The sequence below is a fragment of the Aptenodytes forsteri genome, unplaced genomic scaffold (genome assembly GCF_000699145.1).
Source record: "Aptenodytes forsteri isolate BGI_AS27 unplaced genomic scaffold, ASM69914v1 Scaffold336, whole genome shotgun sequence".
In the NCBI taxonomy this organism is placed as follows: domain Eukaryota; kingdom Metazoa; phylum Chordata; class Aves; order Sphenisciformes; family Spheniscidae; genus Aptenodytes; species Aptenodytes forsteri.
In genome coordinates, this window is record NW_008794911.1 from 1,734,696 (window position 1) to 1,762,543 (window position 27,848).

Below are 27,848 nucleotides of genomic sequence, written 5' to 3' on the forward strand. Positions count from 1 at the left end.
TGCTGTGGAAAATTGGGCCAGAATTGAGGTATCTGAATATCTGTTTTTATGTCTTCAGAGGCTTGCTTTGATACTTGTAACATTGTCTCAAAAGCTTTTCTGCACTGTGCAATCAATTTATATTTGAGGCAATTTAATATTACGATGGGGAATTAAATTCTCTTTACAAACTTTGGGTAGTTAGCTATGATTCATGCATTTTTATTTTGTTTGTCTTTTCTGAAATACATATTCTTAGCAATATTCTGTGCCTCTAACTGCAATTCAAGTCAATTGGCTTGAATAGAATGTGATTTAAAGGCTGTACGTGTTCTAAGAAAGTCAGTTTTCAAGATGTTGCACTGGGTATTTGAAATGAGTTGGCGTTTGATTTGCTGCTCAGTTTTCCTACACCTCATGTGTTCATCATGCCATATTACTGCAGAGTTGTTCATATATTTAAGTTCATTAGCGTGCCAAAGCTGCAATGATAAGTACTATAGAAAGGTTTGGGAACAAATGAGTAGTTTTGCATTCAGTCCATATTTCTGTGCTGTGTAAATAGGCTTACAGACACCTGCTAAATGATGAAAATAAAGCAAGAAATTGGCTAATTATCTGGTTGCTTTCATCTGATACAGTAGGGTTCTGGGAGGAGAAAAGGAGGTAATTAAACAATCTTTTAATTAAAATTCTATGTCAAGCAAAATATGCATATTCTTTCAGCATAGATGATGGTATGCAATTATAGTTTGTAAATGTGTTTATGGTTATTTTCATTTGTTTCATTGTAGCCCATTGTTTCTTTTTTCCTTCTAAGTACTTTGTTTTACCTTGACTCAAAGTTGTTGGTGAATTTAGACAGTGAACTCACTGTCTAAATCCCAGACTTAAGGTAATACCATTGGTGATCAAATGAAGACCCTAATTCTCATCTTGCAGTCTCACTGTGTAAATGTTGGGTCTGTTCATAATGTATCCTTTGCAGTCATGAGTGCCTTGGAATGATTTCTATTGCTCCAGATATTACAGATGCAGGACACAAATTGCAGATGAAGCAAAAACTAGCACTTACTGCCTCACCAGTTTCTCTTTTGCTTTCTTTTTCCATTCTCTTCATCTGTTGTGGCTTCTTAATATAAACATGGTCCTCTCTGTAGTAGCATCTCCCTGGTTTGTGGTGCCACTAGTGGAATTAAAGACTTTTTTGCAAACAGTATATGAACCTGAAACTTTGGTGGACGGTTAGGAGGCTCTCCATGTAAGAGGGTCTTTCATTATGCATCCATGCAAGTGACTAAGCCAGTAAGTACAGAAGCTGCATGGCTTTTGTTACTGCTTTGATTTCAGACACTCTTGTTGATATATTATGAAGAACATAATGAAGAAAGCAGTTAGGGGAGATGTTCTGCCTACTGTTATGGATTTTCTACAACAATATACTCAATGCCTGTCTTCTAGACATGTCTTGGTGCTTCCTATGTGTGTTTATATTGGCATTCTAGTTCAGATCAGGAGTGCATTTTTTAAAGCAATTTCCCATCTTCTCAACTTGTGCTGCTTTGGTTTGCATCAGCAATCCAGTACATGGGATGGATTCCTTTCTGCTGAAACTAAACAAGGAGATTAACTGCTAATGGGTATTCAGCAGACAAGGCTAGACTGGGCTAGTCCAGAGTAAAACCCCAGAAATACATACGGTGTGGTGATTAGGTCCTCAGTGCCAATTGTTCTGTTGCGTTAAATAAAGATGGTGTTGCATGTTTTCATGCACGCGTGTAATTAGCTGAATTTTGCAAGTACCTTATCTCCATACTGAGAGATATCTCATCCAGTAAAATCATACCTACACCAGATAGGTCCCTTCCAACTGAAATAGTCTATTCTATTCTATCATTTTATGATTAAAATAGTCCATTTTGGAGCTCCGTCTTAAATTTTTCAGATATGTTATAGGTGGAGAACTTTCTAAAAGATTGCTAATAAATCTTGGACTGTAGTACTGATACAAGCTACCCTTTCTGAAGCCAGGTATGTAGTTTGTAGGTGTGTAGTACTGTTCTGTAGAGCCTTTCAGAGAAGTCCTGCTTACACAACTGTACCAGAGTCCACTAAATTAGAATAAAATTCTTCTTGTATTAAGGGGATTCCTTCCCAGAAGGAGCTGGGGTATTGGAAACTGATGATACTATTCTGTGTACATGCTTATCCCCTTCCCCTGTGTTGTTTTCAGCCATATGATACCAGAACTGTACCTGGAAATTAAGAAATCTAAAAGGAGAAATTAAGCTTATTTTGTAGGATTCTTTGCTTAAGATATGTTTTTTCTGACTCAGAAAGCTCCCTGCGGGTTTTGAAATAGTCCAGGCTGGGAACACTGCAGAAAACTTATTTCTACTATACTTTGTAATAGAAAGCTTAATTCAATATCTCTGGGAAAATCCAGAAACAATTTCCCTTGTCTACAAATGTGCCAAAAATTGTATAAATTTGCAAATGATTATCTTTCCCTCTTGGGGCATCTCTTCACAGTAGATTGTCAGTTTTCGGAGAACCTCGTAAGTCTGCCCAAAGTATCCTACAGTGAAAAGGATAGGTAGTCATAAAAAAACAAACAAACAAAAAAAAAAAATCCCAGCAACTTAAAGCTGTTCTGCTGAACAGATGACTTACATGTTTTATTTACGGTACATAACATGCTTTAACAGACTTGGTCTCATTTGTGAAGAGATTTTCAGGGTTTAAGCTTTACACTTAAATGTCAGAAGAACTTAAAACAGACATACTATATTTTCTATTTTTTAAGCATGATACAGTCCTATACTCTCCATACGTTCCATAGGTTTCTACTAGAGAGAAGGCAATAGTATTAAAGTTACTGAACATCGGGTATAGCCGCAGAATACAAGATAAATTTGCCTTTTGTAATAAATAGAATTCTTTAGAATGAAGCTCAAACAAATGGTTGCAGATATGAAACGTTTTATCTTGAATAGGTAAATGCTCTATCTTCTACTATTTTGAATCCACTGTCATACTTCTCTTGAAGTGTTTCAGGATGGTTTTAATTTCTGTTACAGTTTAATTTCATTGAGTTGAGATTTGTAAAGGGGCAAAGTACTTGTACCACCTTGTCCTGTTTTGCTTTTCAATTTTATGTTTGCCTCGCTGTCTTCATTTTCATCAATGTGGTCACTTAATCTAGATATTTAAATTTCAAATTCTACTTGTGTAAGAATTGAATTTTTGAAATATAATGCTAGTTGTGTATATATTAGCATGATTTACAAATTTCAGATTTGGGAAAATTAATTAGCTGAAAGACAGCATGTGGAGAAGTTGCCCAAACATTTGGCTGTGTGCACGGTAGTTTTTCTAAAGGCAGTTGTCATAAATGCAGTCATTCATCACCCTGAAGTCTGGGAAATTCAGAGGCCATCAGGTGAGTTTGCAAGTGTGCTCTGTCATCCTTGAAAGGCAACAGAGATGATCTAGTCTCCAGTGACTAGGGAAAGGCAAGTGTTGTACCCACCTTCAAAAAAGGCCAAAAATACAATGTGGGGAACTAGAGGCCAGTCAGCCTTACTGTGATCTGTGGGAAAAATTACGGACCAAAACATCTTGGAACACATTTTTTGACATATGGAGAGAAGAAATTGCCTGAAAATGCATTTTTGCCTGACTGAAATTTTTGCTTTGTCAGTTGAATTGCACCAAATCTCCTGTCTTACTGCATTCAGGAAGCTATTATATAAAAGTGCTGCATACGCTATGAATATGTCAGTTATCCAGAAGTTAGAGGTAGGCGGTATCCATAGGAGAGCAGTAGGAAGCAGCGTATTAATGTTATGTATGATAATTTTACACTGATATGAAAGGTGATCCTTGTATTTTGTGTTGATTGCAGTTTTGTGCACAGACCAGTGTTTTTTTTAATTTTCTTACGTAACTCCTTTAAATTACAAAGAGATGGAAGACAGGTATTGCCATGTAAATATCTGATTAAAAAAATGAATAGGTAAATGCTATTAGCATTTAGCAAACAAGGAAAAATACTACCTATTAAATCAAATCAGATGCTTATTGGGAAAAAAAAAAAACAAACCAACTGACACCATCTGTATTGCATCTCAAATGGAAGTGTGCTGAGATTGCAGTGTCACTGTAGAACATGTAATGTTTATCCCTGGAGTCACTTATAGTGCCAATACAGTAAATTAATAAAACTTTCAACCTGATGTAGCAAAACCTAATATCTGGAACTGTCTAGTAGTAATAGTTAAATTTTCCTGCTCGCTTGATTAGCTCCTGTTGTTTGCTCCAGATTTGATTTGTCAGTTACTCTCTACAACTCCTCTATCATCAAGTAAAACCTTAATGACTTTCCTTAAATGCTTAGCTGAATTCCGATATCCACTGTTAGGAAAATAAAAATTTGTTTTCAGCCATTTGCTGGTTATAGGCAGAGCCAATAACTTGTTAAAGTTACACAGTACCTCCTCTTAAAACCCTATTTTTTTTGTTGTATGAATTTACAATTTTAAAACATTTTTTTAAAGATGATATGCACAAGAATGTTTCAGCATTTTTTTTTTTGTTTGGGGGGGGTTGGGGTTTTTTTGTTTTTTTGTTTGTTTGTTAAACAAGAATGTCTCAGCATTTTTTTTTTTGTTTGGGGGGGGGTTGGGGTTTTTTTGGTTTTTTGTTTGTTTTTTGGGTTTTTTTTTGTTTTGGTTTGGTTTTTTTTTAATTTCGCTGGTGAAGACACTTGCAGGTTGTCCAGGGTGAAAACAGCTTCATCAGCAGCGGCACTTCTATTTTCTTTGAGAAAGTGGAAGGTAGCATAGACAACTGCTTTTAACCTCAGAGCTGATGGAAGTTCAGCCTGGATAAAATCAAGATGTTGGCCAAAGCAATCAAAAAAATAATGGATTTGAGACTTTTTGATTTATTACGCCTTTTAGTTATTCAAGTTCACAGTCTAAGTAAATCACAAATTTCTGCTAAACTCCAGGAGGTGCAGCTCCTTGTTTTGTTTAGTTTCTGTGCTTTGTGAGCTAGAAATATGAAGTTTTACAGTCACTTACACTTTTGGTGACATCCAGTATGGATTAGTCTTACTTTGCTGAGTAAACAATGTCTACATAAGCTATGTAAAATTCAGACTCATGTTCTGGACATGAGTGCTTTGCATTTAGTTTCCAGCTGAGGTACAAATACTTGCTGTTCAGAACAAATCATTTTACAACTTAGCAATTGAGCAACTGTGGTGTCTTCATGCTTCACCTTGATGTTTCAGAACTTCGATATCCTTTAACAAACCACGTACAGAAATAATCCTATTAAGATTACAGAAATGATGAAGGATCAACCAAGACTTAGATCTTGCTATGCCACGTTACATTAAAAGAGTGTCATATGGCCTTTACTTCAAAGAACCTATAGTCTAAATGAGTAAAAACAGACATGGACTTAAAAAGTGTTACAAAGCACAGCAGAAGACAGGAAAAATGGCAAGCACAAGTGTCATTGACATGGCATTGTCTTGTTGTGGGTGTGGTTATTAGGAGTTCAGATTAAATTCAAAAGAACGGCCTGGGGAAAAGGCTGAGGGAGTCCTGGGCAGTAAGAGGAGTGAGTGCTGCTGGGGGTAAAAGTAAGCGGAGAAAAGCAAATGTCGAGGAGGAGGGAAGGCTGGAGGAAACCGTTGGTGCGTAACAGATATGATCCAGTCAACTCCAAACGTTTTCAGTGTGCAGAGACCACTGGTTTGGTTGCTTTTTACAGCTGTCCTTGCTGCCTGGCATCTGTCCCATCCCTCCCCCAACAGTGCGCTGGGGAGGGGTAGGGTATCATTGGGGTTCCTGTACCCCAAGGATGTGAGGGGCTCCCCAGCCAAGTCCAGAGCCCTGCGGCCTCTGCCAGACCTCGTGTTCCCCTCCTTGCCAAGCACAGAACTCCCAGATTTAGCTCCTTCTGCAACTCCTCCAACCATCTGGAGTCCATGCCTCCTTCAGAGCAGTGGGACTAAAGTAGAAATCTAAGAATGGGGTGTGTTTGCATCAGTTCAGACTACTGTTGTCGTCTTTTTTAAAATTTTAATTAATATTTTTACATCTGTGTATCTTCAGGAAAATAATGTAAATAAAATTGAATGTTTAATATTTTATGCCATTCTGAAATAGCTTTTAAAAAACTTGTTAGAAGCTTTAAAATATTTTGGCTCTTTTAAGCTTTCACACTGGAAAAATCTAAATTTTGAAATGCATGACTTGTGGAGGAGGGAAGAGGCTGGATATTTAAATGATGGTGCATCATTTCCCCTTTTGAAAGAACCAAAGCACACTGCATTTTTAATGTTGATAACTCCCCATTAAAAACTTTAAGTACTCCTAAATGACTTTAACTTGCTGAAGGACTGCCTTTTTCTTTCAGATGTGTTAGAATTCATATTAGCACTACTTTGCCCTTGTTTCTGAATTATTTTAATGACTCTAGCCGCTCTACCAAGCTGTCTGTCAAGATGTGGGTGGCAGGCTATTATTTCACTTCATAAATCATAATTTACAGGGTTTTTTATATCCATCTTGGGGATAAACACTTTATGCTTTGTGTTTTCAGCAGCAATATAAAATGTAATTGATACTTCAAGCAATATGTTAGAAATATGGACACAGAAAGCGAGGAGAGAAAAATCACAAATGTTTAGTTTTTCTGTGGGTTGGTCTACATACTGAGCATTTTTTCCATCTGATTTCATTTTCTTAGCACTTCAACAGAGGATGATGATGAATTACATTTACATGATTGCTGCCTGTAGGTTACTATAAGGATGTTTCTTTAGTTACAGACACTCAACAGATCAGTTAGCTCAACAGGGTCATTTTGTACTGTTTCTCGTGCTGCTAAATATACTTATCGTTTTGCGCTATTGTCTTCCAGATTCATGAAAAACTGCATTATTATGAAAAACAGAACCCGGTGCCCATACTCCACGGTGCAGCAGCCTTGGCAGATGATGTAAGTGTCCCCTGCTGAGATCACTGGTACCAAGTCTCCCAAAAAACTGTCTGCAAGCAGAACTCCTCATAGTGCAAACATATGAATATAATCCTCTGAGATGAAATCATAAGAAGCTGCAAATGTTTCCAAAGGTGCTGTCATCACCGGCCTTGTTGCTGATATTACTTTGATTTTTATTCACTTGCCTGTTATAAAAACATTGCATGTAGATAGCCTCTTGTTCTGCTTTAGTAACTACGTAATAGAAATTACAGGTTGGAACTCTACTGGGAGGGGAAAAGCTGTCAACTATTAGTGTTTTGAGAAAGTCACAGACAAGAGGAATGCTTTGGAAAAATAAAGACAAATGAGATAGCAGCGCTGCTGACAGAACATGAAAAATGACAGATAATACTACAGAAATGAAGCATATGAAATGCCTAGGAAGGAGGCTTGTTAAAAAAAAATCAAAAACTATTTAAGAAAAAGTACAGTAGTGATTTATTCATATTGGAGCTTTCCAAATTACCTTCATAACCAAAAAATAAATTGTAAAAGTGGTCGGCATTGATGGAGTAGTTAATTTCCTGTTACTATAATTTTTATTTTAAAGAAAAAAATCCAACCTGCCATTTCTTGCTATTTGGTTAATTCTAGGATTCAGATGAATTGTGCACACACCTGTATAAACTATGACTGAACCTGAGGTAGGCCAGGATAGAGAAATGTTTAATAAACTGTGGTTTAGGTGAAATCCAGAAATCGTTGTTGCAATTGATGATCTCAGGTTGTTTTTTGGAAAAGGCAATATGTATTAGGATCCGCTTCAAATATGGCATGTTTGAAATTTCACATGCTTTATAGATGTTTTAAAACCTTAACTATCTTTTTATATAATAAATAGCTTTTGATTTTTAAATTTTAGAAATGGTTAGATGTTGTGAATTGAGAATAATAACATTTTAACGAAAAACTAAATTAAACATGTTTGAAGTCTATTGAAAAAAGGATATAATGTAATTTACTCATGTTTCAGTAGGAGGAGAGCTATATCCTGTAACATACCAAATATTATAATGCATTAGCTTTGACATCAGGCATATATTAGTAATATTTTTTTAACCTTCAAGTAGCTTTGAATAATGTTGATAGTAATTTTGAAAATTAGAAAGCTGGTTGAAATTCTCTTCATTAAGTTCTTGGTGACATATTAATAATCCTTGTTAACATTTGTGTTATGGATCTCGGGGCTAAAATTCTTAATAAGAATAATTTCTTATTTTTGGATGCAAAACTTAGTTCTTGATATTTTCAGGAATGCTGAGCAATCTTATTCTTTGTTCAGCCCCATTTAAAATGTATACTTTTGGAAATCCCCAAATTAAAGTACTCTGTCACTCCTCAGTTGAGAGATGTCGGGGTTTTTAACTCTATGAATGTATTATTATGTATATAGGGTAGTATTTTTAAAATGTACATATGTTGGGCCATGAGCGTCTCTAGATATCTGCCTACTTTTTAAGCACAGCTTCTTTTTAAAGATCCTTTTGCTGGTTCTTCATTTTTGCTTATGTGTAGCTGAACAGCTGGTTTTATGGGCACCGTCCCATAGAATGAGGATGTCCTTTGGCACCTGAAGTCAGACTAGCACACTGCAGGATTTTCTGTGTTTCAATAGTTATCAGCAAACTTTGAGGAGGTTAATTTACATGAGGTGGGTGTTTTAACTCCAAAACCCATGGAGTTCCAGGATTAAAGTGCTATTCAATTTTTGGCACATTTGTCTGACTAGTTGTCAGCTTCAGGGATTTAAGAGCATGTTGGTGATATAAACCACGCTTTCATTTCAATAGGCTTTAAATTAATGTTTTGTTTTCCTAGTGATAGTAACTGTTATATAGTTAAACAAAGAAGGAGATATTCTTATTAGCAAGTTAATATTTCCTGTTTGATTTAAAACCCAAATCTGAGGTGCTGCTAACATAACTAAAAACTGTTTAAGGAGTGTGTTTTTATTCTTGTGTTATTTTTTTTAAAGCCATTTTAGAGGTAACAATTGTGGTAAGGCTTCTTTTCTAAACATTTTCATATTCCTAGCTGCTATACCTTCTCTCTCCTCATCTCCAGTGACTTTTATTTAATTTCCCATCAGAGATTCTGCTTGCCTCTTATTTTGGAGCAGCAGTGTCTGACATAGGACTCGATTTCATGCAAATGTTCTAAACATTGCTGGCAGTATAGGTGTATACGGCAGATAAGGCCTCTAGGTTATTAGAAAGACTGTTCTGGCAAAAGAAGTTTCAGAACTTTCTCCAGAAGCTTTAAACCCCCAGGCCCTGGTGCTCCTCACCTCGCCAGCCTCACTCCACATCTGCCCCTCTCCCTCTCTATAGTGGCAGCTCTTCATAAAGAGCTTGGTGAAATATTATGGTTCCCTCAACAGAGAATCATAGAAGACGTTCTCTGACAGCTTTTCCTGCAGTCTTTGGCATAGGAGGTGATCGGCACGGTATCAGTGTGCCCAAAGTATTCCATATAGTTTGAACTGCCGCTGGTCGCTGTCACAAATCTCGGCACTTCAACAACAACAACAACAACAAATGAAAATCCAGTCCAAAACTGCTAGAAGCACAACAAGCAGCTCTGGTGATACCTGTTTGCTAATCTGGAAACATGGCTTTGTCTTCTTCCTCTATCAGTCTTTGTCTTCCTCCTCCTCTTCTATTATGGGGTGTGACATGTGTCTTTAAGACTTTTATGGAAATATTTGGAAAAACCTTGTAAATTATATAAGTGAAAACAGATTTTTGATGATTTCATCTCTGAACAAATATTTTTCTAAATGATGAGATTAAAAAGTCTGTTAAAGCAATGACTATTTCTTCTGTTTCTCACTGTTCTAAACCTTATGTACCTGCATTTATATTTGCACCACCAAAGCAAATGCCAGTTCTGCTGAAGTTAATAGATGCTTGTGCACAGTTCACCTGAGAGAAAAAAGCTGAAGCAGTCATTCTTACTGAGTGATTACTAGTCTTCATCAATGAAACACAAATGAATAGATTTTATTCTCTAGTGGTGAGTAGTACAAGCTAAAGAATGAAAAGACAACCAAGGGGAACCTGTGTCATAGACCTGCTGTCATTCATATCACGAATTATTTTCAGCTTTGCAGAGCTTTTCCCACAGATTATTTTCAGCTTTGCAGAGCTTTTCCACAGAACATGCAGACTAGACTGCAGCCAGATTACCTCAATACTTGGCTTTATGGGCCTAAAATATTTCATTCTGACCTTTCCTACAGAGATCATTTTCTAATCTTTCAGTATTAAGACACAAATATTGTTAAGATTAGCACTGATGTATTTGATGGATGTTTTTATCTATGAATTATAGTTAAAAGGCTGTGGGACTATAGGTGATGAATTTTTGTTTCAGTCCTGTTAACCCTGTATTAAAGGTTTAAAAAAAAAAGTATTCAAACCATGTCTGATGTATATAAATGATTCTAGAATTGTCTATTATATATAATTATGCAAAATATTCTTCTATCCATTTATCTTGAAAATTTGTACAAAATGAACATACAAATTTAAAATTAGGCTAGACGAATAAAATTACTTGCTGCAAATAACCAGTCTTTCTTTGAGACATTTTTATGATACTGATTTAATGCAAAGAAAATAAGTGATTATCTGAAATCACGTTTTGGATTATGAGCCATGTAGCTTCAGAATTTTAAACTGAAGTTCAGCGTTGTGAAATATGTTTTAGCTTTTCCTTCTTCTGGAAAAATAGTTTGAGTCTGAAATCCTGCAGTAAAATATGCCTCTTGAGTCCAAATTAGTTGAGAATGTCATGATAAGAAAAACTCAAGACATGAGCCAAATAGCCATGGGATTAAACGTTAGACTGCTGCTCTATTGTTCACCAAACCACAATTTTGTAGTATAACCAAAAATAAATTTTACTGATCTTGTTGTTAGGACATAGTTTGTGCATTTCAGGGGCTTGAATTGCTGATGACCTGTTATAAACTATATTATGATTAACCCACTTCACGTTTAACAAGCTCCTTCCAGTGTATGTGTAAACATAATAAAAAGTTCAGATTGCTTGCACTGTAGGGGCACTTTGCTTTCTTATCCCAGTCCTAAACAGCACCGCTACTGTGGGTTTTTGGAAGCAGTGTGGATTTCACCACCTCATTCAAAACTGTTTTTTATAGACAGCGTCAAAGTTTGATCCAGTCATTTTTACAAGCAGTCCTTTGTCTGCACGCAAAGGACCATTCACTTAAATGAAGTGCTGGGATTTGCCCCCATCGCTATAAATCAGAATGTGATCTGGCTGCACCATTGCCAGAAATGATTACTTGTGTTAAACAGAGCCAAAGGCCTGGCTTAAATCTGGTCCGCCGAGGGTCAGAAAAAGAAGCGCGGTGATTGATGGTGTTTTTCTTCATGCTGACTTCTGTTTGAACACACTGGAAAGTAATAACCTTGAACAAGATGGATTCTGGGTTGTCACCGATGCACTGGGTAAAACAACGCTTTGCTAATGGTCTTTGTGTCAATTCCATCTCCCACCCAGCTGGCTGAGGAGCTGCAGAGCAAGCCACTGAGCAGTGAGATCAGAGAACTGTTGAAACTCCTCTCAAAACCCAATCTCAAGGTGAGGATGTGTTGCACCTGCAAAGTGCTTTCTGCATGGGTGTCTGCATCTGCTTCCTCGGGCTGCCTGGGGGTCTGTCTGCTTTAACGAATATGTGTGCTTTTAAGAAGGGATGCAATGTTAATAGGAAATACCTGTTATGAAGAAACACATTTAATGTTGCCTGTAAATTATTATGCTGTTACTGATATTTATGAAAGGAATTCAGTGGAAAGCCATTGTTTATTTACAATGGATATTCCAAAAAAGAGATACTTGATTTTTTTTTGTCTTTTGCTAACTTTTACTGCATGCGCTTCATAAATTCATTCAAAATGTGCTTTTACTAAAGGGTTTTCAGTCATACCATTGATTTAATTGCACTGGGCATAAGTAACACAACCTGGTACTTGGAATAAAATTCCTGATGGATTTTTTTTTAAATCTAATTTTGAAAACTCCTGGGGTTCTCTGTGGGGCTTTTGGGGAACTTGATACCTTTTATCTGACAGTAGACTATAGAACCATTGAACCACTCAGGTTGGAAGGAGGTTGTCTAGTCCAACGTGCTGCTCAAAGCAGGGTCAACACTGAGTTCAGAGCAGGTTGCTCAGGGCTTCCTCCCATCAGGTCTCAAAAAAGCCTGGGAACAGACATTCCACAAGTGCTCTGTGTGCAGCCTCTTCCAATTCCTGATTATCCTCCTAGTAAAAACTGTTTCCTTATATCCAGTCAGAACCTCCCCTGTGTATCATTGTTAATGCACACTATCACATTATTTTTCCACTCTAAAGAGAAGGAAGACCTTAGTGCTCTAGCATATTGCAATGATAATTAAATGCAGCAGTTGATAAGTTTAGAGGAAAACTGTAGAGCAGAAAGGAGCCCTTTTTAAGACAGCTGCTTCTTTATATTCCCTGTAAAACACGGATCTCAACCTGAGACATTAGGATATCTTCAAAGTGCTACAAAGTTTTAAAGATTGATTATGCCTCCTTTTTAAAGATTTTTGCACAGTTGGTTATTCCATAGTTTCCAAAGTGACAAGCTGCTTTTCTCTGAAGGGGAAAGCAATGCCGATGGTTTATTACAAGAGGAACTGTTGGTGCATCAAATTGCAGAGATCCTAAGCTTCACTGTACGTATTTCCTTAGTGACTGTCCCCATGTGTTTCATACTTCTGAAGCTTTAGTGGATTGAGTCTGAAGACAGCTCGCTTGCCACAACTGCATCTCTCCCTCTCCCTTTTTTCTTTTCTTCCCTCTGCCTTGCTGTCTTGGTCCCCCTCCCTTGCTTGCTTTCTCTCATTCACTCACTCACTCTCGCTGTCTGTTCCTTGGAAGCGGTTAAATGCAATATGATAATCTTAGTGGGATTTCAGGAAAAGAAGTGCTTTACCCTCAGCGTGGTTAATATGATTGAACAACTGCAGTAACTCAGCAAATGTCTTGGCTGTAGGAAGAGATGGCCAGCTGCAGGGTACCAAGCCCTTTGCATGGCCAGACTGCTTAATCCTGCACAAGACACACACATTTCCCTGCCCTGCATAGCTTGCAGGTGTTTGTGTGAGTTAGGGTACAGTATGCCTGATATTTTTGCCTATCCATTATCTTCTCCATCCACCTTCTCATGGCAAACATGCATGGGAGAGATGGTAAATATCACCACTCCCTCCTCCGTCATGTTGACCGCACAATGTGGGACTCAGTATTTCCAGTTCCTCCCCAGAGATGCCCTCGAGTCTGTTCAGCTGTATCTGAGCTTATGCCATACATTGCATAAGATTTTCTAGCCCTTCACTATTAGGTTGGTGGCTGGAGAGGGTTTCTTTGTTTCTTTCCTTCTAGATTTCTGGGGCAAAATGATGTCTAGAACAACTCTTTCCCACGTATCTGAAATTACTTGGAATAACTGATACATCTGTTCCAATGAAGTTGCATAGGCTTTATCTAAAAACTTGTATACGGCTTACTTTGGGATTGACTTAAGCTGGCTTTGTGTTATTCTGCAGGGGAAACTTTCCTCTCCTGACCTGGCTTATAACTGCAGTGTTAGCTGGAGCCAGCAGGAGAGCTTCCACTTTCCTACAGCTCTGCTGTAATGTTCATGGTACAACGAAGGGTGGTTAGGATTAATTTGCTGCACCACATCACTGCTTTCCACAAGTTTGGTGGTGTAAAGGGAGAGGTCTAGGAAGATGATTATAACTTCACAGGTTTGGTTAACATGCCAAAAAAGGCTGGGAGAGGTTTCCAGCAATTGTCTGGTTAGATGAATATTGCTGTATTTTCATTCTGTGTTACAAAATTGTTTTGTTGAATATATTTGAGTGTTTGCATCTGATGAGTAAAGCTTTGACAAGTTTGTGGTGTTCATGGTTTTCATCTATAGAGAAATGTTTTAAACAAGAAAATGATTTCTCTGAGGCAGTTATATTTATGAGACCTGAGATTTTCAAAATGTCCTAGAAGTTATTCCATGGTTTTGTCAGGTGCATTTTCTTTCAGGAAAAAATTAATTGGGCATTGCTGGTCTCTTTAAAACTGGATGCAATATCCAGTTACACTGAGTGGTGGGGTTTTTTTCTGCCCTAACATGTGGTTTCCTTTGCCATAATTAAATGAACTAATAATGGTTGTGGTTTATCTTATCTGATTAAAACAGAACTCTGGAAGTAGAACAGAGCACTTAGCTCTGGGAAATCAAGTGGATTTGTCTATGTATAAGATACTGCATTTGTGTTCTAGATTTAAAATATAATTTCAGAATCCCATGGACTCAGGTCAGCAGCATCTGTTGTTTTTAATTTCCAATGTTGAGTAAAGACTTAATTTATATTCTGTAATCTTGCTAAACCTTGTTAAAGATACCAACAAGTAGAACAGTATTTCCACACCTTAGAACCCGAATCCAGTTGAATGCAGTATTTGATTTTTAAGCAGCCCAGAAATTAACTCTTTGAAATGTATCTTCTCTCATTCAGCAAGTGTAAGTACAGCAATGGATATCTTCAGCTCTTTTCCATCATAACCACAAGCGTGCAATCAAATGCTTGTAATCAGCTGAGGAAGATAACTGTTAATAAATGTTTACACTTCCAGTGTATATGTATGTAAGTTTAAAAGGTCTGCTGAGTTGGTTGTTAAAAAAACAGCTTAAGAGAGTTTTGCATGTCAAAGTTAGAATGATGGTAAATAACCAGAACAAGATGTACTGAAACTTTCGTTGCTGTGCTGGTGTTTTCTAAAGCTGTGAGGTATGCGGGGATTGCGGGGATTGCTGGGATTTTCTTTGGTTGTTTTTTTTCAGTTGCAATACAATATATACCTTAAAGGTACCTTAAAGATACAAAATACAAAGATACATAAATTCAGGGTCGGGCTGGGCCAGCCTGTAGGCAGTGCTGCGTGGCTCTAGTCTGAATGGTGTTGGACATAAGTGGGGACATGACTTGGGTGATTTGAAATGCCGGCAGATCAGGCTTGGATCTGCCTGCCGCTGCTCTCTGTAAACATATTTCAGATTTCTGAAAGTGAAATTTTGGTCTTCCACTGCTGTCTGTGTTTCCTGGGTCTTGTAGCAGCAGCACTCACCAACCGTTTCTGTGTTGCAGTAGGACAGGCCGTGGAAAGCCTGTGTGCTGGCAGCACAGGGTCTTTCCCTCTCCTGCTCAGGTCTCACAAGGCAGACAAGACCTTGATGCACCCGTACAAAACTTGCTGAGCACAGATCCTGTCTGCTGGCCTTTCTTCTGACGGATGTTTAGAATTTTTTGTAATCCTTTCCATTTGTTCAACATAGGAGCTGGTGCTTTAAATTAATTGCATATTAATCTGTGTAGTGCTGCCACTGCTTCCATTGTAAGCATTAGGCAGTGCATTATAACCTCACATGAACAAGGAATGGAGGGAGGACTGTGTTGCTCTATGGAAGGTTTTATTCTGTATAATTCAGGCTAATGGGCTGCATTTGAAGGTGGTAATTCCTGGCCTGTGTGGAGTGGATACTGCACCCGCTCCTGGATTTTTCCTCAGTTCCTGGAGTGACTTTTATAATTCCTGAGGTGTAACCATGAATTAGATTTTTTTTTTTAAACCCTATTTCAAGCTTACTTTGCTTATTTTATGAAGGAAGCATTTAAAAGATGGTTTGTGTTTTCAAGATTTGGAGTTTACATTCCAATTTTGTTGAAGGATAGGGCATTTACATGGAATTTATATGATTTTATACGTGTTTGAGTGAGACACAATGAGGAATTTCCATACTGTGTTTTCAATGTGTAAAAGAAAGGAACAAATGTCCCTTAGCTTCCTTGTCTAATGACAACATTAAAGTTAATGTGTGCTGTAAATACACAATATATGAAGCTTGATGTAACACTAAACATCTCTCTTACAGGAGGCTTTTTTTTTCCCTTAGTATTTTCTATAACATGAAAACTAGAATATATAGTGCGGATATACTTGAGGAAAGGATGTTTCTGATTTAAGGGAAGACACTTCTATGTGTGCTTTTGTAAAAAATATGAATAATAGGATCAAGGAGTATATTCTCAGCTTTAATGTTTTATAATTTGGAGAAATTTAAGGAACTTATGTGACAGCAAACGGAACGTATGTGAAGCAGGGAGTTGTAGAGAATTTTGAAAATAATGACAAAAATTTTTAAAATTATGATGCATGAGGTAGGCACCAATGCGATTGAGATGTCTTTATAGAGTAATTTGGCTTTTCTATGAATCTGAAAGTATTGCTGTTGTCTGAGAGCACTCCATTTTTTTTTTTAAATTAGCTACATTAGCTAAAGATGAAATATTTTTCATTGTTATGCAATTGTATAAATTGGAATATAAAATTGGAAGACTAGGATTCAAGATATTAACACGAAGTCTATCTAAAAGGGAATTTAATTCTGGATTTTCAATGGACTTGTCACAATCAAGTTAGCAAAATGGTCTTATCTGTCAGTAGGAACACAAACGGGAATGGAGGTGGACACTAGATTTACTCTGTCAGTCACAGGGCAGAACCCCAGTGACAGACACTGTAAGAAAGGAGATGTAGTAGATATGACAGATGATCAAACTAAGAATGAAAGACTTTAAAGCTTTCAAATTCTCTTCTACTTTTAATTAAAAAGCTTTCTTGAATAGTAGCTCTCAGTTCCTTTTCTAACAAGCTGGAAAAAGCTGTGTTCTTTTTGGGACAGTGCCATAGCACAAGAGCATAATTGTTATTTATTTTTAAAATTATTTGAAATCTGAAAAATTAAAACAATTAACTATAGGAATTAACATTTTAGGCACTTATTTTGTTGACGTGGCTGTGAACAAAAAAGACTATAAAAAGAATGGACCATCTTTTAGTCCATTGAACAATTTTATCCCAGTTATATATCTTGAGCCTGTGTCAAGGTTAGTATTATTCAGATCTCACTTGCTCTTAAGTTTGTGTTTATAACAGCAGTTACATTCCTGATCATTACACATTGAAATGAGCAATTTACCCTTTGAAGTTAATCCCTATTAGGGTAAACTTAGCGTGTTTTAAATTCATATAAAGTATGTCCTTTGTGGTCGTCAGTGTAATGGGCAGAACAATAATAATTTTAAAAGCTTATGCCACTGTGCTGAAACTATTTTGAAGGATGTTTATACCTCTTATGACCCAGAGGAAATTAAGCTTTTTTTAACCTCCTAAGGATGCCAGTGGTGGTTCTGCCTGTTTCAGCGGAGTTTATCTTCTGTTTATGTGCGCTGAAAGGTTTGCCAGCTGCTAGTCTGAAACATAAACCAGGTACCTGCACAAGGCAGGACCGTAAATGACTTCAGTGCATCATGGTACACGAGAATGTAAAGTAGTTGGATCACTTTGGGTGCTGTACCTGTAGCCGTAGAAGGAACAAGCGGTGGACAACCTTGAAGTATTTTTCTTGGCTTCTCTTTCATTACTGTAGAATGAATAGAATTTTGGAAGTAATTTTAAGATAACTTGCAGAGTGAAAGGAAAACCACTCTCGTGTGACTGGGAATGTTTTCAGACTGACTTATCCATGGACAACTTCAACGTGCTGTTCAGAGAAAATACAGATTCTTTAAGTTGTTTTCTGTTTTTTTTAAATTGCTTTCAAATGGCAAAGATGCATACACCAGAAAATTGTAAATAGGATTTACACTTGCTATTTTATTTGCAATTCATTTGAGGTGTACTTGACTTTCAGTTTCACAAAGCATAAACAATTTGCATTTGTAAACATTTTCATCTAACAAGTGCCTCCTTGGCTTTGAGTTAAGCAAAACTAAAACTGCAGATAATGAAACCAGAGCACTTTGTTCTTCATATAAATGTTTCTTGTATTTGTTTAGGTGTCTTTAAAAAAAGAAATAGTGCTTCCTTTAGCTTGAAGCATACCTTTTCCATTGTCCTATCCTGTTCTGGTTTTCTTGTATTTACTGGGAAGTTTGTAAATTCTAGCCTTTATTTGATAAACAACTGCTGATATCATCATCCGTGCCATCTACTAGATTTGCACAGTGGCCTAATAGACTGTTCTGATCAAAGTGCTACTTGTTACATTAAAAAACCAAACATTTTAAGCCTTTATCATCAAAGCCTTATAAAGCTGCCTTACAGTCACTGGCAAAAATTGACAGTATAATTTACTGTGCAGGAAACAGCAGGCATTTTTCTACAAGAACTTTAACATACAAAGCACTCAAAGAAAATACCAGGCTATAATAATATAAAACAAAATCTGGTTTTGCTTTGAAAAGTTCATGAAGCATTTCTTGTAACATGTAATTAAAAAAATCTTAATCTAAACTTTGTCCCCTTTCCAACATTCCCTTTGTAATTAGACTTGCTGAGGATTTTCCATCAGGGCTTTTTCATTGAAATATGCGGTTTCTGCAAAGTCAGCATTTTCCACTGGAAATTGTTGGGATTTGCCTACAACTGTTCAGGTTTTGCATCTGGAAAACCCAATACAAATTTCAGGTCAGTTAACGTCTGAGCTACATTTGGGCTGTTAGTGTATCTCAAGCTCTTGGAAGACCTTTTGGCCCTGCCCCTTTAGGGACCTGTCTTCCCGAATGCACCCATGTTTTCTATTTTTGCTCATGTCCTGGGAGACTATTCTCCTCCTCTTTATGAAATACTCATGCTCACGCATGGTAACACAGACTACAATATCTGTTCAGGAAGCGTAATTTCCCATGATTTACAAATATTTACTCATCCGTGGCCTTTGAGGTTTGCTGGTAGGACTGGTTAGAGGAGTTGTGCTCTTAAGATACTTTGCTGTACAAAGTAGTTTAACTTCATTAATATGGTGAGCTGGAATACATTGTACTTTGTATGTCAACTGAAAAGTTACCTGCCTAATCCTCATTTGTAAAATCAGGTGCCATTAATTTGTAAATCTGCAAAAGCCTGCTTGATTTTGGATGGTATGCTGCGAAGGATCAGCAGTGAGAGAGAACTATTTATTTTAATATATGCATATTATCACAACAAGAAGCAAGGACCACAGCACTGGTGGTTTGATAATGTTGGTTGATGGATAACCCGTAGATGTTCTGAGCATACCAGCCGTGAAGCTGGGGGAGAGGGGACAGTGCTGGGGAGACTTTTGTTGGCAAGTGAATAAGATCCTTCTGCCCAGCGTTTCCTGCCTTTAAACTATTTGCCTTTAAACTATTTGCCACTTTGGGAAGCCCTCCATCATGCATTTTGGCAGCCTTGTTAGAGGAAAAATAGGTTTTATTCTTAACTCTTTTCAGCTTCAGACCTTGACTTCCTATTTCTGTTTCCACTTGCACCCATAATTCAAAGGAGTTTTTTATAGAAAACTTTTTTTGGGTGAGGAGCACTGGGAGAATATGTTGCTGTCTTTATTTTTGGCATGTCCATGTTACTGGAATGGAATAAGTAAAACAAAACATAATAGCAAAATAGTCCTTTTAAAAACAGCAAGAAAAGCCTTGATTTTTCACATCTGACAGGCATAGAAAATCAGAAAGCAGTTGTGGCACCCTTAATGTGGTAGGAGCTGACAGAGCATACATATAACAATATGCAACATCTCATAAGCATAGATACAAAATGATATAAAGGAGATGAAAGAATACTGCGTGAGTATATTTAAGTAACAACCATCATGTTACCCTGGAAATGCTCTCAGGTCCATCTCGTGTGGTAACTCAGCTGATGTCCAACAGACAGCTTGTCTGTCAGTCTTCTTAGACATGTGGATGTGAAAATGCTCGCTAGCAGACAACTTACAATAAACAAAATGATAGATAAAATAAACAAAGGTGAAGCCAGGCAGGTTGGCAGCAGAAAATAAAAGATTTGAAAAGTAAATCAAAAAAATTCTTTGGTTATGTATACAGACTTTCCCACATGAAGGAACAACTCTAACCCGTGTAAGAATGTTGAATTGCATACACGTAACTATAGCATTCACATACAGCGTATAAAAGATGGCAACATTACTAAAGCTGGTAATTTAGGGGGAGGAAAAAATCACTATGGGTAAAATCACATCCCATTCAAGTAGCAATTCTATTCAGCTAGTAAAAATGGAGAAACTGCACAATACGAAGCAAATAGTCCCTTTTTAGTCGTCATTTTTTATGCTGCTTTTTCCTTCAGTGGTGCTTTTCCCTTGTATTTGCCAGGCCATATTCAATTTGAACTCTCCATTTACTTATTCAACAGTCTCCTCTTTAGTTCATTGATCAGTCTTCAATAGTGGTCCAGTATGGTCTCACAATCTTTTTTTTTCCCCTTTCTGCTTATTTCTGGGTTTCTAGTCAGTGGCAAGACTCTCTTCCCATGATTATGTAACCTGGAAATCTATAAGTATCTTTATCACAAATATTTTGGAAAATTGTAAGGTTTTTTCCTTATACCTGCTATTTTGCTGGCCTTGTTAAAAGAAAGTTACTATTTAAGGGGCAGGATTTATTCTATTGCACCACATCTATTTTAATATTTTATAATTCTTTAGTTACAACTTTATTAAGTATTTATAGAAGATTTACTTATATATAATGGTGAAGATAATACTCACTGTGGCTTTTCAGTTCTCCAGAATGATACCTGAATTTCGTGCAATTGATATATAGAAATATTACTTCTAGTGTTCAATATGGGGAAAGTCCAAAGCAGGCAAAAGTGATTACCTTAAAAACTAAACCAGTTCAATATTTTTAGTTAGGTGTCCATGTAGTACGAGTACTCTGTAGCTGAATTTAAGACCTCCTTATAAACGAATATATGTTATTGTTTTCTGGAGGAATTAAGTATATCCAGATTCTTTTAACCTCATGGATCAGTAGATGTTTTTCTTTTCTTTTTAAGACTTTAGACATCATGCTGTTGTCAAATAAAGGCTGGGTCATTTCTAAAAGACACTTTTTCAGAAAGGGCAACAAGAACCTCAGTTTCTGCTTTTCTTTAGTTTATATTTTCAGTTTATTTCTTTGGGCAGGGATTGGGGGGCAGCTGTCTTCAGGTGGTTTTCAACCAAGAAAAGATGCCGGTTACTGCTGTAGACGCTTAATATTGTCAGGATGCTGCCACTTCTTCAAAAAAGGAATTGATCAAGGATTGCCAAGATATTGGAAGAGTGCTCCTGTCTTGGCATTTTCCACTCTGAAAACCATCTATTTGTGCTCTTGGAAGTTACTTAAATGGGGCTTAAAGCTTCAAGAACACTTTAGCTACATGAATCACGTTGCGAATGTAAGAGAGACTTTGTTCAGATTCTTCACTATTGATTTAAAATCGGAGCTTATTCTGCCATTATCCACAACTGAGGAAAAACATAGGGCTGTCATCTGGAAGAATAGTTACACCTTTACCAGATGACACGGACGGGCTGCGGGTTTTTGTGAACACTGAGAATAGTTTGACTTTGGAAGCGTCTCCAGGGGCTGCAAACAATGAGCCAGAGGAAGCGGGAGTCTGAAGATGCAGAGAGTTCACTTTTCTGTTGGCTGTTGCCATCTGGCTACCAGCTGCAGGTAAACCCATCAGTTTAGATTGGTGAATCTGAAATCAAGAAACTGCGTTTTCAGGCAAGGAAATTACCCTTTTGTGAAAGGAAGTTTGTATAGTCATGAATAAAGTCCACCACAGAAAAGAGGAAAAGGTAATATATACTGAATATTGAGCCAACTGAGATGTTGCTATGCTAAGAACATTAATATATGGTAGATATTAAGACACAAAACCACACATGTACAGTGTGTGTTTTCAGTATTTTGAATCACTGCTGTGACCCAACTGCATCAAAGTCAAATTAGAAGAGAAAGGGATTTAATTGCCAGCTGGACAAGCTTGAGCTAGAAGGGAACTCTGGTTTAAGTACAGGTGGGATAGTTGCAAGAATGGAATGTTTTTTCTTTTGTACATACCTAACTGCTGTCTTCTCACACAATATATAATTTCTAGGGAATTTATAGAGAATACATAGGAAAACTGTAATATTTGAAGGATGGAAAGACGTTAAATGAACCCTGATTTTTTTTTTCCCATGAATTAGTGCACCCATTGGTTTCCTGATTACAAACTGAAAATCATGCTTAAAGGACCTTACTTCATTTTTCTTACAATCACTGTCAAAGGCTTTTTGCTTATGTCAAATGAATACTGTAAATGATTTTCAGTAGCAAAACATGTTCATTTCTTTGGAAGTTAACTGACTTCTTTAACATTATGTACTGTACTTAATTAACTTGGGAATTTTGTTTGGAACAGAAAATCTCAGATTTCTGTGGGAAAGAGAAAGGACATTATTCCTTCAGAAGGAATAATACTACTTTTCTGCCTGATAAGTGGTTACTGTAGCTTGTGTACTCACTCACTGGTTCTACTGAAGAAGAAAGAAAAAAAAAAAATCCGTTCGCTTATTATCCCAGCTGTCCTCTGGTCACTTCAGCAGCACTACTAAATTTCTCCTGCCTGTAGTTTTATTGCTTGCTTCTGCTTCTAGATGATGCTTCATGCTTTAGCCAAGCTGGAGAATTCAGCTATTGTGGTTGTTTATATCTGTTAGTTGAGGTGCCTGTTCTCACCTGTCCTCTTGTTATCTTGTTAACCCTTATCTTGCATCAGGATTAGGGTTGCACATACTTCCTTAGCAGGCAGTGTTGGTGGTTAAGAGACTGCCGTGTGCTGCCCTTTTCTGATGGCTGTTTTACCACCCATTTGCTGGAGAGTGGAATTAGTGGGATGGAATTCATCAGTACATCAATGTAAAATCTAGCTTATATACTCAAGATAGTAGGTTTAAAGACTAATTGTTCTGTAGAAGAAGAAAGGTTGTTCTCTCTCCCCCCCCTTATCTAAATTCTTATCTTCCTTTTCCTCTGTTAATTTTGTATTGCTTACCAGTTGTTCCTAAATGTGTAGCTTGATTCTGGATACCTTATATTTTTATTCCTTTCTTCTCCAAACTGTTCTCAAGTCAAATTGCTTTTCTGTGCCTAGAGCCAGTATGCCATCACCATTATGCTACAGCTTTCTGCTGGTTTTATTCTCCTGCTTTCTAAGTTCTTGCACACGTTTGGCTGTTATGTCTCTGATGCTTCTCCTTCCATTTTGATGCTCTGATGGTCTTCCCTTCACAGGATTCAGTCTCCTCCCAACCCTGCCAGCTTTCCTTCTTTGGTATCTGTCGCTGAATGACTTCACTCACTTGATTTTAACTTTATGCAAGTTACTCATAAATCAATCTTTCCAGTCTTGAATAATTTTCTCCACCAACATTTTTAGCTTGTCTCTTTGTATTTCTTCTGTAACGCTATCACAAAGGAAAACTCAATATGGCTAGAGCTCTCTGGAGGACGAGCTCTGCTAAGTGAGTTGAGGGGCATGCTGCTGTGGTTGCTGATGAAGTTACAAGTAACTTCACTGTGCCAGCCTCAATGGAAGTTACTGTCACCATAGCAAAGCAAAGAGGTGGGAAAATGTCTGTCTCACCTGTGTTGTGGTTTAACCCCAGCTGGCAAATAAGCACCATGCAGCCGCTCGCTCCCTCCCCCCACAGTGGGATGGGGGAGAGAATCAGAAGGATAAAAGTGAGAAAACTCGTGGGTTGAGATAAAGACAGTTTAACAGGTAAAGCAAAAGCCGCGCACGCAAGCAAAGCAAAACAAGGAATTCATTCACTACTTCCCATCGGCAGGCAGGTGTTCAGCCATCTCCAGGAAAGCAGGGCTCCATCACGTGTAACAGTGACTTGGGAAGACAAACGCCATCACTCCAAACATCCCCCCCTTCCTTCTTCTTCCCCCAGCTTTATATGCTGAGCATGACGTCATATGGTGTGGAATATCCCTTTGGTCGCTGGGGTCAGCTGTCCCAGCTGTGTCCCCTCCCAGCTTCTTGGGCACCCCCAGCCTACTCACTGGTGGGGTGGGGTGAGAAGCAGAAAAGGCCTTGACTCTGTGCAAGCACTGCTCAGCAGTAACGAAAACATCCCTGTATTATCAACACTCTTTTTCAGCACAAATCCAAAACACAGCCCCATACGAGCTACTATGAAGGAAATTAACTCTATCCCAGCCAAAACCAGCACAACCTGATGGAGTTTAACTTGAACTGCCAGAGAAGGTGGCCAGTGCTAATGAATCCAAGCTGTGGACTGGGACAGCAAAGTCATGGGCCATTTTGTTCCATTTTGCTGACTCTGCTGCCAGTTATCTACTCCACAGGCAAGGTAACCAGCAGCTGGGTTGGCAGTGTTGCAGTCTGCTGCAGCTGTTGGCTTTCATAAAGGTTGGTCTGAGTCCCTACAAATTTTATGTTGATAATCTTGACTATTAATTATTTAATTTTCTAATCTTGTTTTTTCAAGTACCATATAGAAAAAGGCTGCTTTTGTTTCTTTGTCCATTCTGTCTTGCTTCTTTATTTAACTTATTGTTTTCTAAAATTTTTTTCTAGACTAGTAAATGCAAAATATTTCTGAAAAGTAAAGCTCAAATTGAGATTTTTTTTTTTTTAATAATGAGAATTAAAAAACATGAACTGTGTTCATGAGTCAGGGGCTACTTGGAGTATTTTTACTCTTAGAGATCTCAAAATATAAACAAGCAAAAAATAGTATAAAATCTGTCATTATTTTAGAGGAGCAAAAATGTAGTCAGTGTAGTTAAATGATACACATTTTTCAAAATATAGAACTGTTTTCATTAATAACATTCTCAATTTAAATAAACATTTAAAGTTTCAGAACAGTTTAAGAAAAAGAACTTTGAATGTTTCCAATGTCAGATTTTCTTTGTGTAAGTTGATAGTGTAAAATTTCAATTTATAAACTGTGAAATGATCAGTGATAGCTTTAATATGAAAAATACAGCACTAGTTGTTAGACATTTCAGAGGTCTGATGAAAGTATTCATTTCCAGCTAGATCATGTCTAAGAATTTAGCTGAACATCAATATTTATATTTAGGTAGTGCAGGAGTTTCAATCATACCTTCTTTCAAGTTCTAAATATGGACCGTGTTTACATTAGTGAATCATAAGCATAGAACTTAGAGCTGAAATAAAATCTTTTTTCCAGAGGTGCTTAAATATACATGACCCTAATCTTGAATCATACGTGCATAGTTCCAAAGGGTTGTGTATTTGAAAACAAAACATAAAAAAAAAAATTAAGATGTCATCTGCACTTCTTGCAGTTTCTTGGGATAGGCAAAAATTAGTATCATGGAGTATAAAACTGCAGTGAATAAATCGATCGCATCTTAGGTACAGAAGGAGAACATTACTACCTTTATATTGCCTTGTGCATTTACTGCACAATTATTCTGTGCAAATGTTGTTCATGATGGGATCCAAGTTTTATGTCTTGGCACTTGTAATTTGTTTTTAAAAAAGTCCCAACCTTTTCTATAAAAGTCTAGTCTGATAGTTTTTTGGACTAAGCATACATTATATTAAATGCACAGTACAAAGAAGCTGCTGAAGAAATGTCCCTTTAGTCTGTGAATATGGTCATTTTTTCGTGTGTTCAAGACATGGAAGTTCTCTCGAGGACAGGCTCTGATCACCTCTAGTTGAATACATTAAGTGAAATCAAAATAAAACTTTATAAGTTTTGCTTGCAGATAATTATTGCCCAATGTCTATGCTGCTGACTATTTCAAGGGCAACTACAGTGGACAGAGAGTAGTGTGTTAGAAGAAGCAGTGATGGAAGACAAGCAGGAAAGAAATCTTAGTATGTTCAGTATACAGCATAAACAAGTTTGTGATGACAGAAGCTCTTCTGGAGAAGCTCTTCTGGAAACTTAACTGAGAAAAGACACAACTTCTGGCATTCATACTCTTACCTAAAATATGCATCTTTGCACCGAGATAAAATAATACCAGAGTTTGGGTAAAAGATCTTATATTGAAAACTGTAGTACATTGTGGTTTAATATGTTTTTTGGGAGGGGGAGGGAAGGGGTTGATAAGTTCCAGTTGTTGTGAGGGAAGAAAAGCATCATAAATACCAGACATTGATTCGCATTGGTTTATAATACTTGGGCTGCATCGTCCTTTTGTGCGTGGTGTCCAGGAGGCTGATCTGGCAGTCAGAGCAGGGAAGTATCTTATTAACACTGGTGGCATAATTCAGTGTAGTAGCGGACAGAATCTGTTTTGCAAGTTTCATTGTCAAGGGTAGGTTCTCGTGAACATGTTTTAAGTTGCTACCTTTCACTCTGGAAGTGGTGCTTTAGATTATTTTCATCTGTTTTCTCTATCTGCCTGATAGTTTTTAAACTGCAATATAGAACCTCATTAAATTGAAACAGTCCATGAATGTGCCGTAGCTTTATGTGGAAAAACGTAATTGCAGAAGACTAGTTTTAGAAGTCTTAACTGTAAGTAGCCTGAAGTAAAAGCAAACACTACTTTTGTTTTAGTATGTCTTTGATATTTCACATACATCCTTAGAGGACTGCATGTGATTGCATGGCTTTTACATATGTAATGCTTCATAATACGCATTTCCAGGAGGAACCATAATTGCTAGCCTGAGGTTTTTAGCTCAGATCTAAAGTAAAACTAATCTTTGGTGGGAGGAAGCTGGTAATTTCTGATGGTAAATAGTACAAATTCATAACTGTGTCTTGGGAAGAAAAACGGAAATAATTAGTGTGTTGAAATGTTTTTATCAATTTGTACAGTATGCATAGAAATTAGTAAAACAATAGCAAATTCTCATGAAGCTGGCATGATCTTCGTCTGTGTTTATTTTGTTGAAGACCTAACTTCAAATTTAAACTTCGGAATTTCAAGATTACCATACACTCTTTGCCTTCTGCTTTTGACATGATAGCTTGTAGCGTTGCCTGGAAATTGTTTTCTGTTGTTACAGTCTCCTCCATTCAGGAAAAAAATCCTGGAATAGCGTAATGGAAGTGTCATGCTTTTTTAAAACATTTGCATTACCCTTGAGAACATGCAGTTTCTGGTCATTTGTGTACCCAGTCTAATATTATTGGCCTGTTTATTAAGTAGCAAGTAAACTGGCATCAGGGAAATGTAGCCATTTTCTGTTCTTTATTAAGGAGTTTCTTCTTAATCACTGTTGTAATTGTTATAATAGATTCATTATTACAGTCATTGATATGATATCTTCTGATATCATCCATGTCAGCAATGTTGGTATGTTCTGCTTTATCCTAAACATCTCAAAATTTTCCAAAATGCTTTATTTTTACTGTCGGGAAGGTTATCAGTTTGCAAATTAATTCTGCAATTCAGCCTAGAACTTTTGTAATATTGACTCTTTGGGAAAAAATATCAGGTCAAAATGTAAAATATTCAAGTATTTAGGAGCAACTACTTGAAAACAGAAGCAACTGAAAGCAGTAGATAGAATTGTATGTATGGCTGTTGCTGTTATTCCTGTTATAATGCGTATTTTTCACTACAAAACTAAAAGCATTACTTAACCATTTTTCACCAGTTTAAAAGGTATTACAGATAATGAAGAATTTTCAAAATAGAAAAGAACTTTGAGTTCTGTATCTAGAAAAAGCTGTGAATTTTAGATTACAGCTGAGATTTTTTTAGAGCCTTAGGTGAATGAGCTTTCTAACTTCCTTTAGACTTTCAAGATTTTTTAATTTCTGCAAGTTCTTAAATTATTTTATTTTTAAGATTGAACCTTTTGTCAGGCTTTGTTAGGCTTTTCTTTGAAAAA

The 27,848-nt window shown here is 37.0% G+C and overlaps 1 protein-coding gene across 2 annotated transcripts in view; it reads left to right on the forward strand.

Annotated features, from left to right (window-relative positions):
* Nucleotides 1-27,848, forward strand: part of MPP7 (membrane palmitoylated protein 7) — a 117,948-nt gene that overhangs the window by 38,416 nt on the left and 51,684 nt on the right. For both annotated transcript variants that reach the window (XM_019471007.1, XM_009275195.2), the window contains 2 exons: nucleotides 6,922-6,999; nucleotides 11,575-11,655. In XM_019471007.1, the coding sequence (XP_019326552.1) occupies nucleotides 6,922-6,999; nucleotides 11,575-11,655 (159 nt within the window). The remainder of the gene's footprint in view (nucleotides 1-6,921; nucleotides 7,000-11,574; nucleotides 11,656-27,848) is intronic.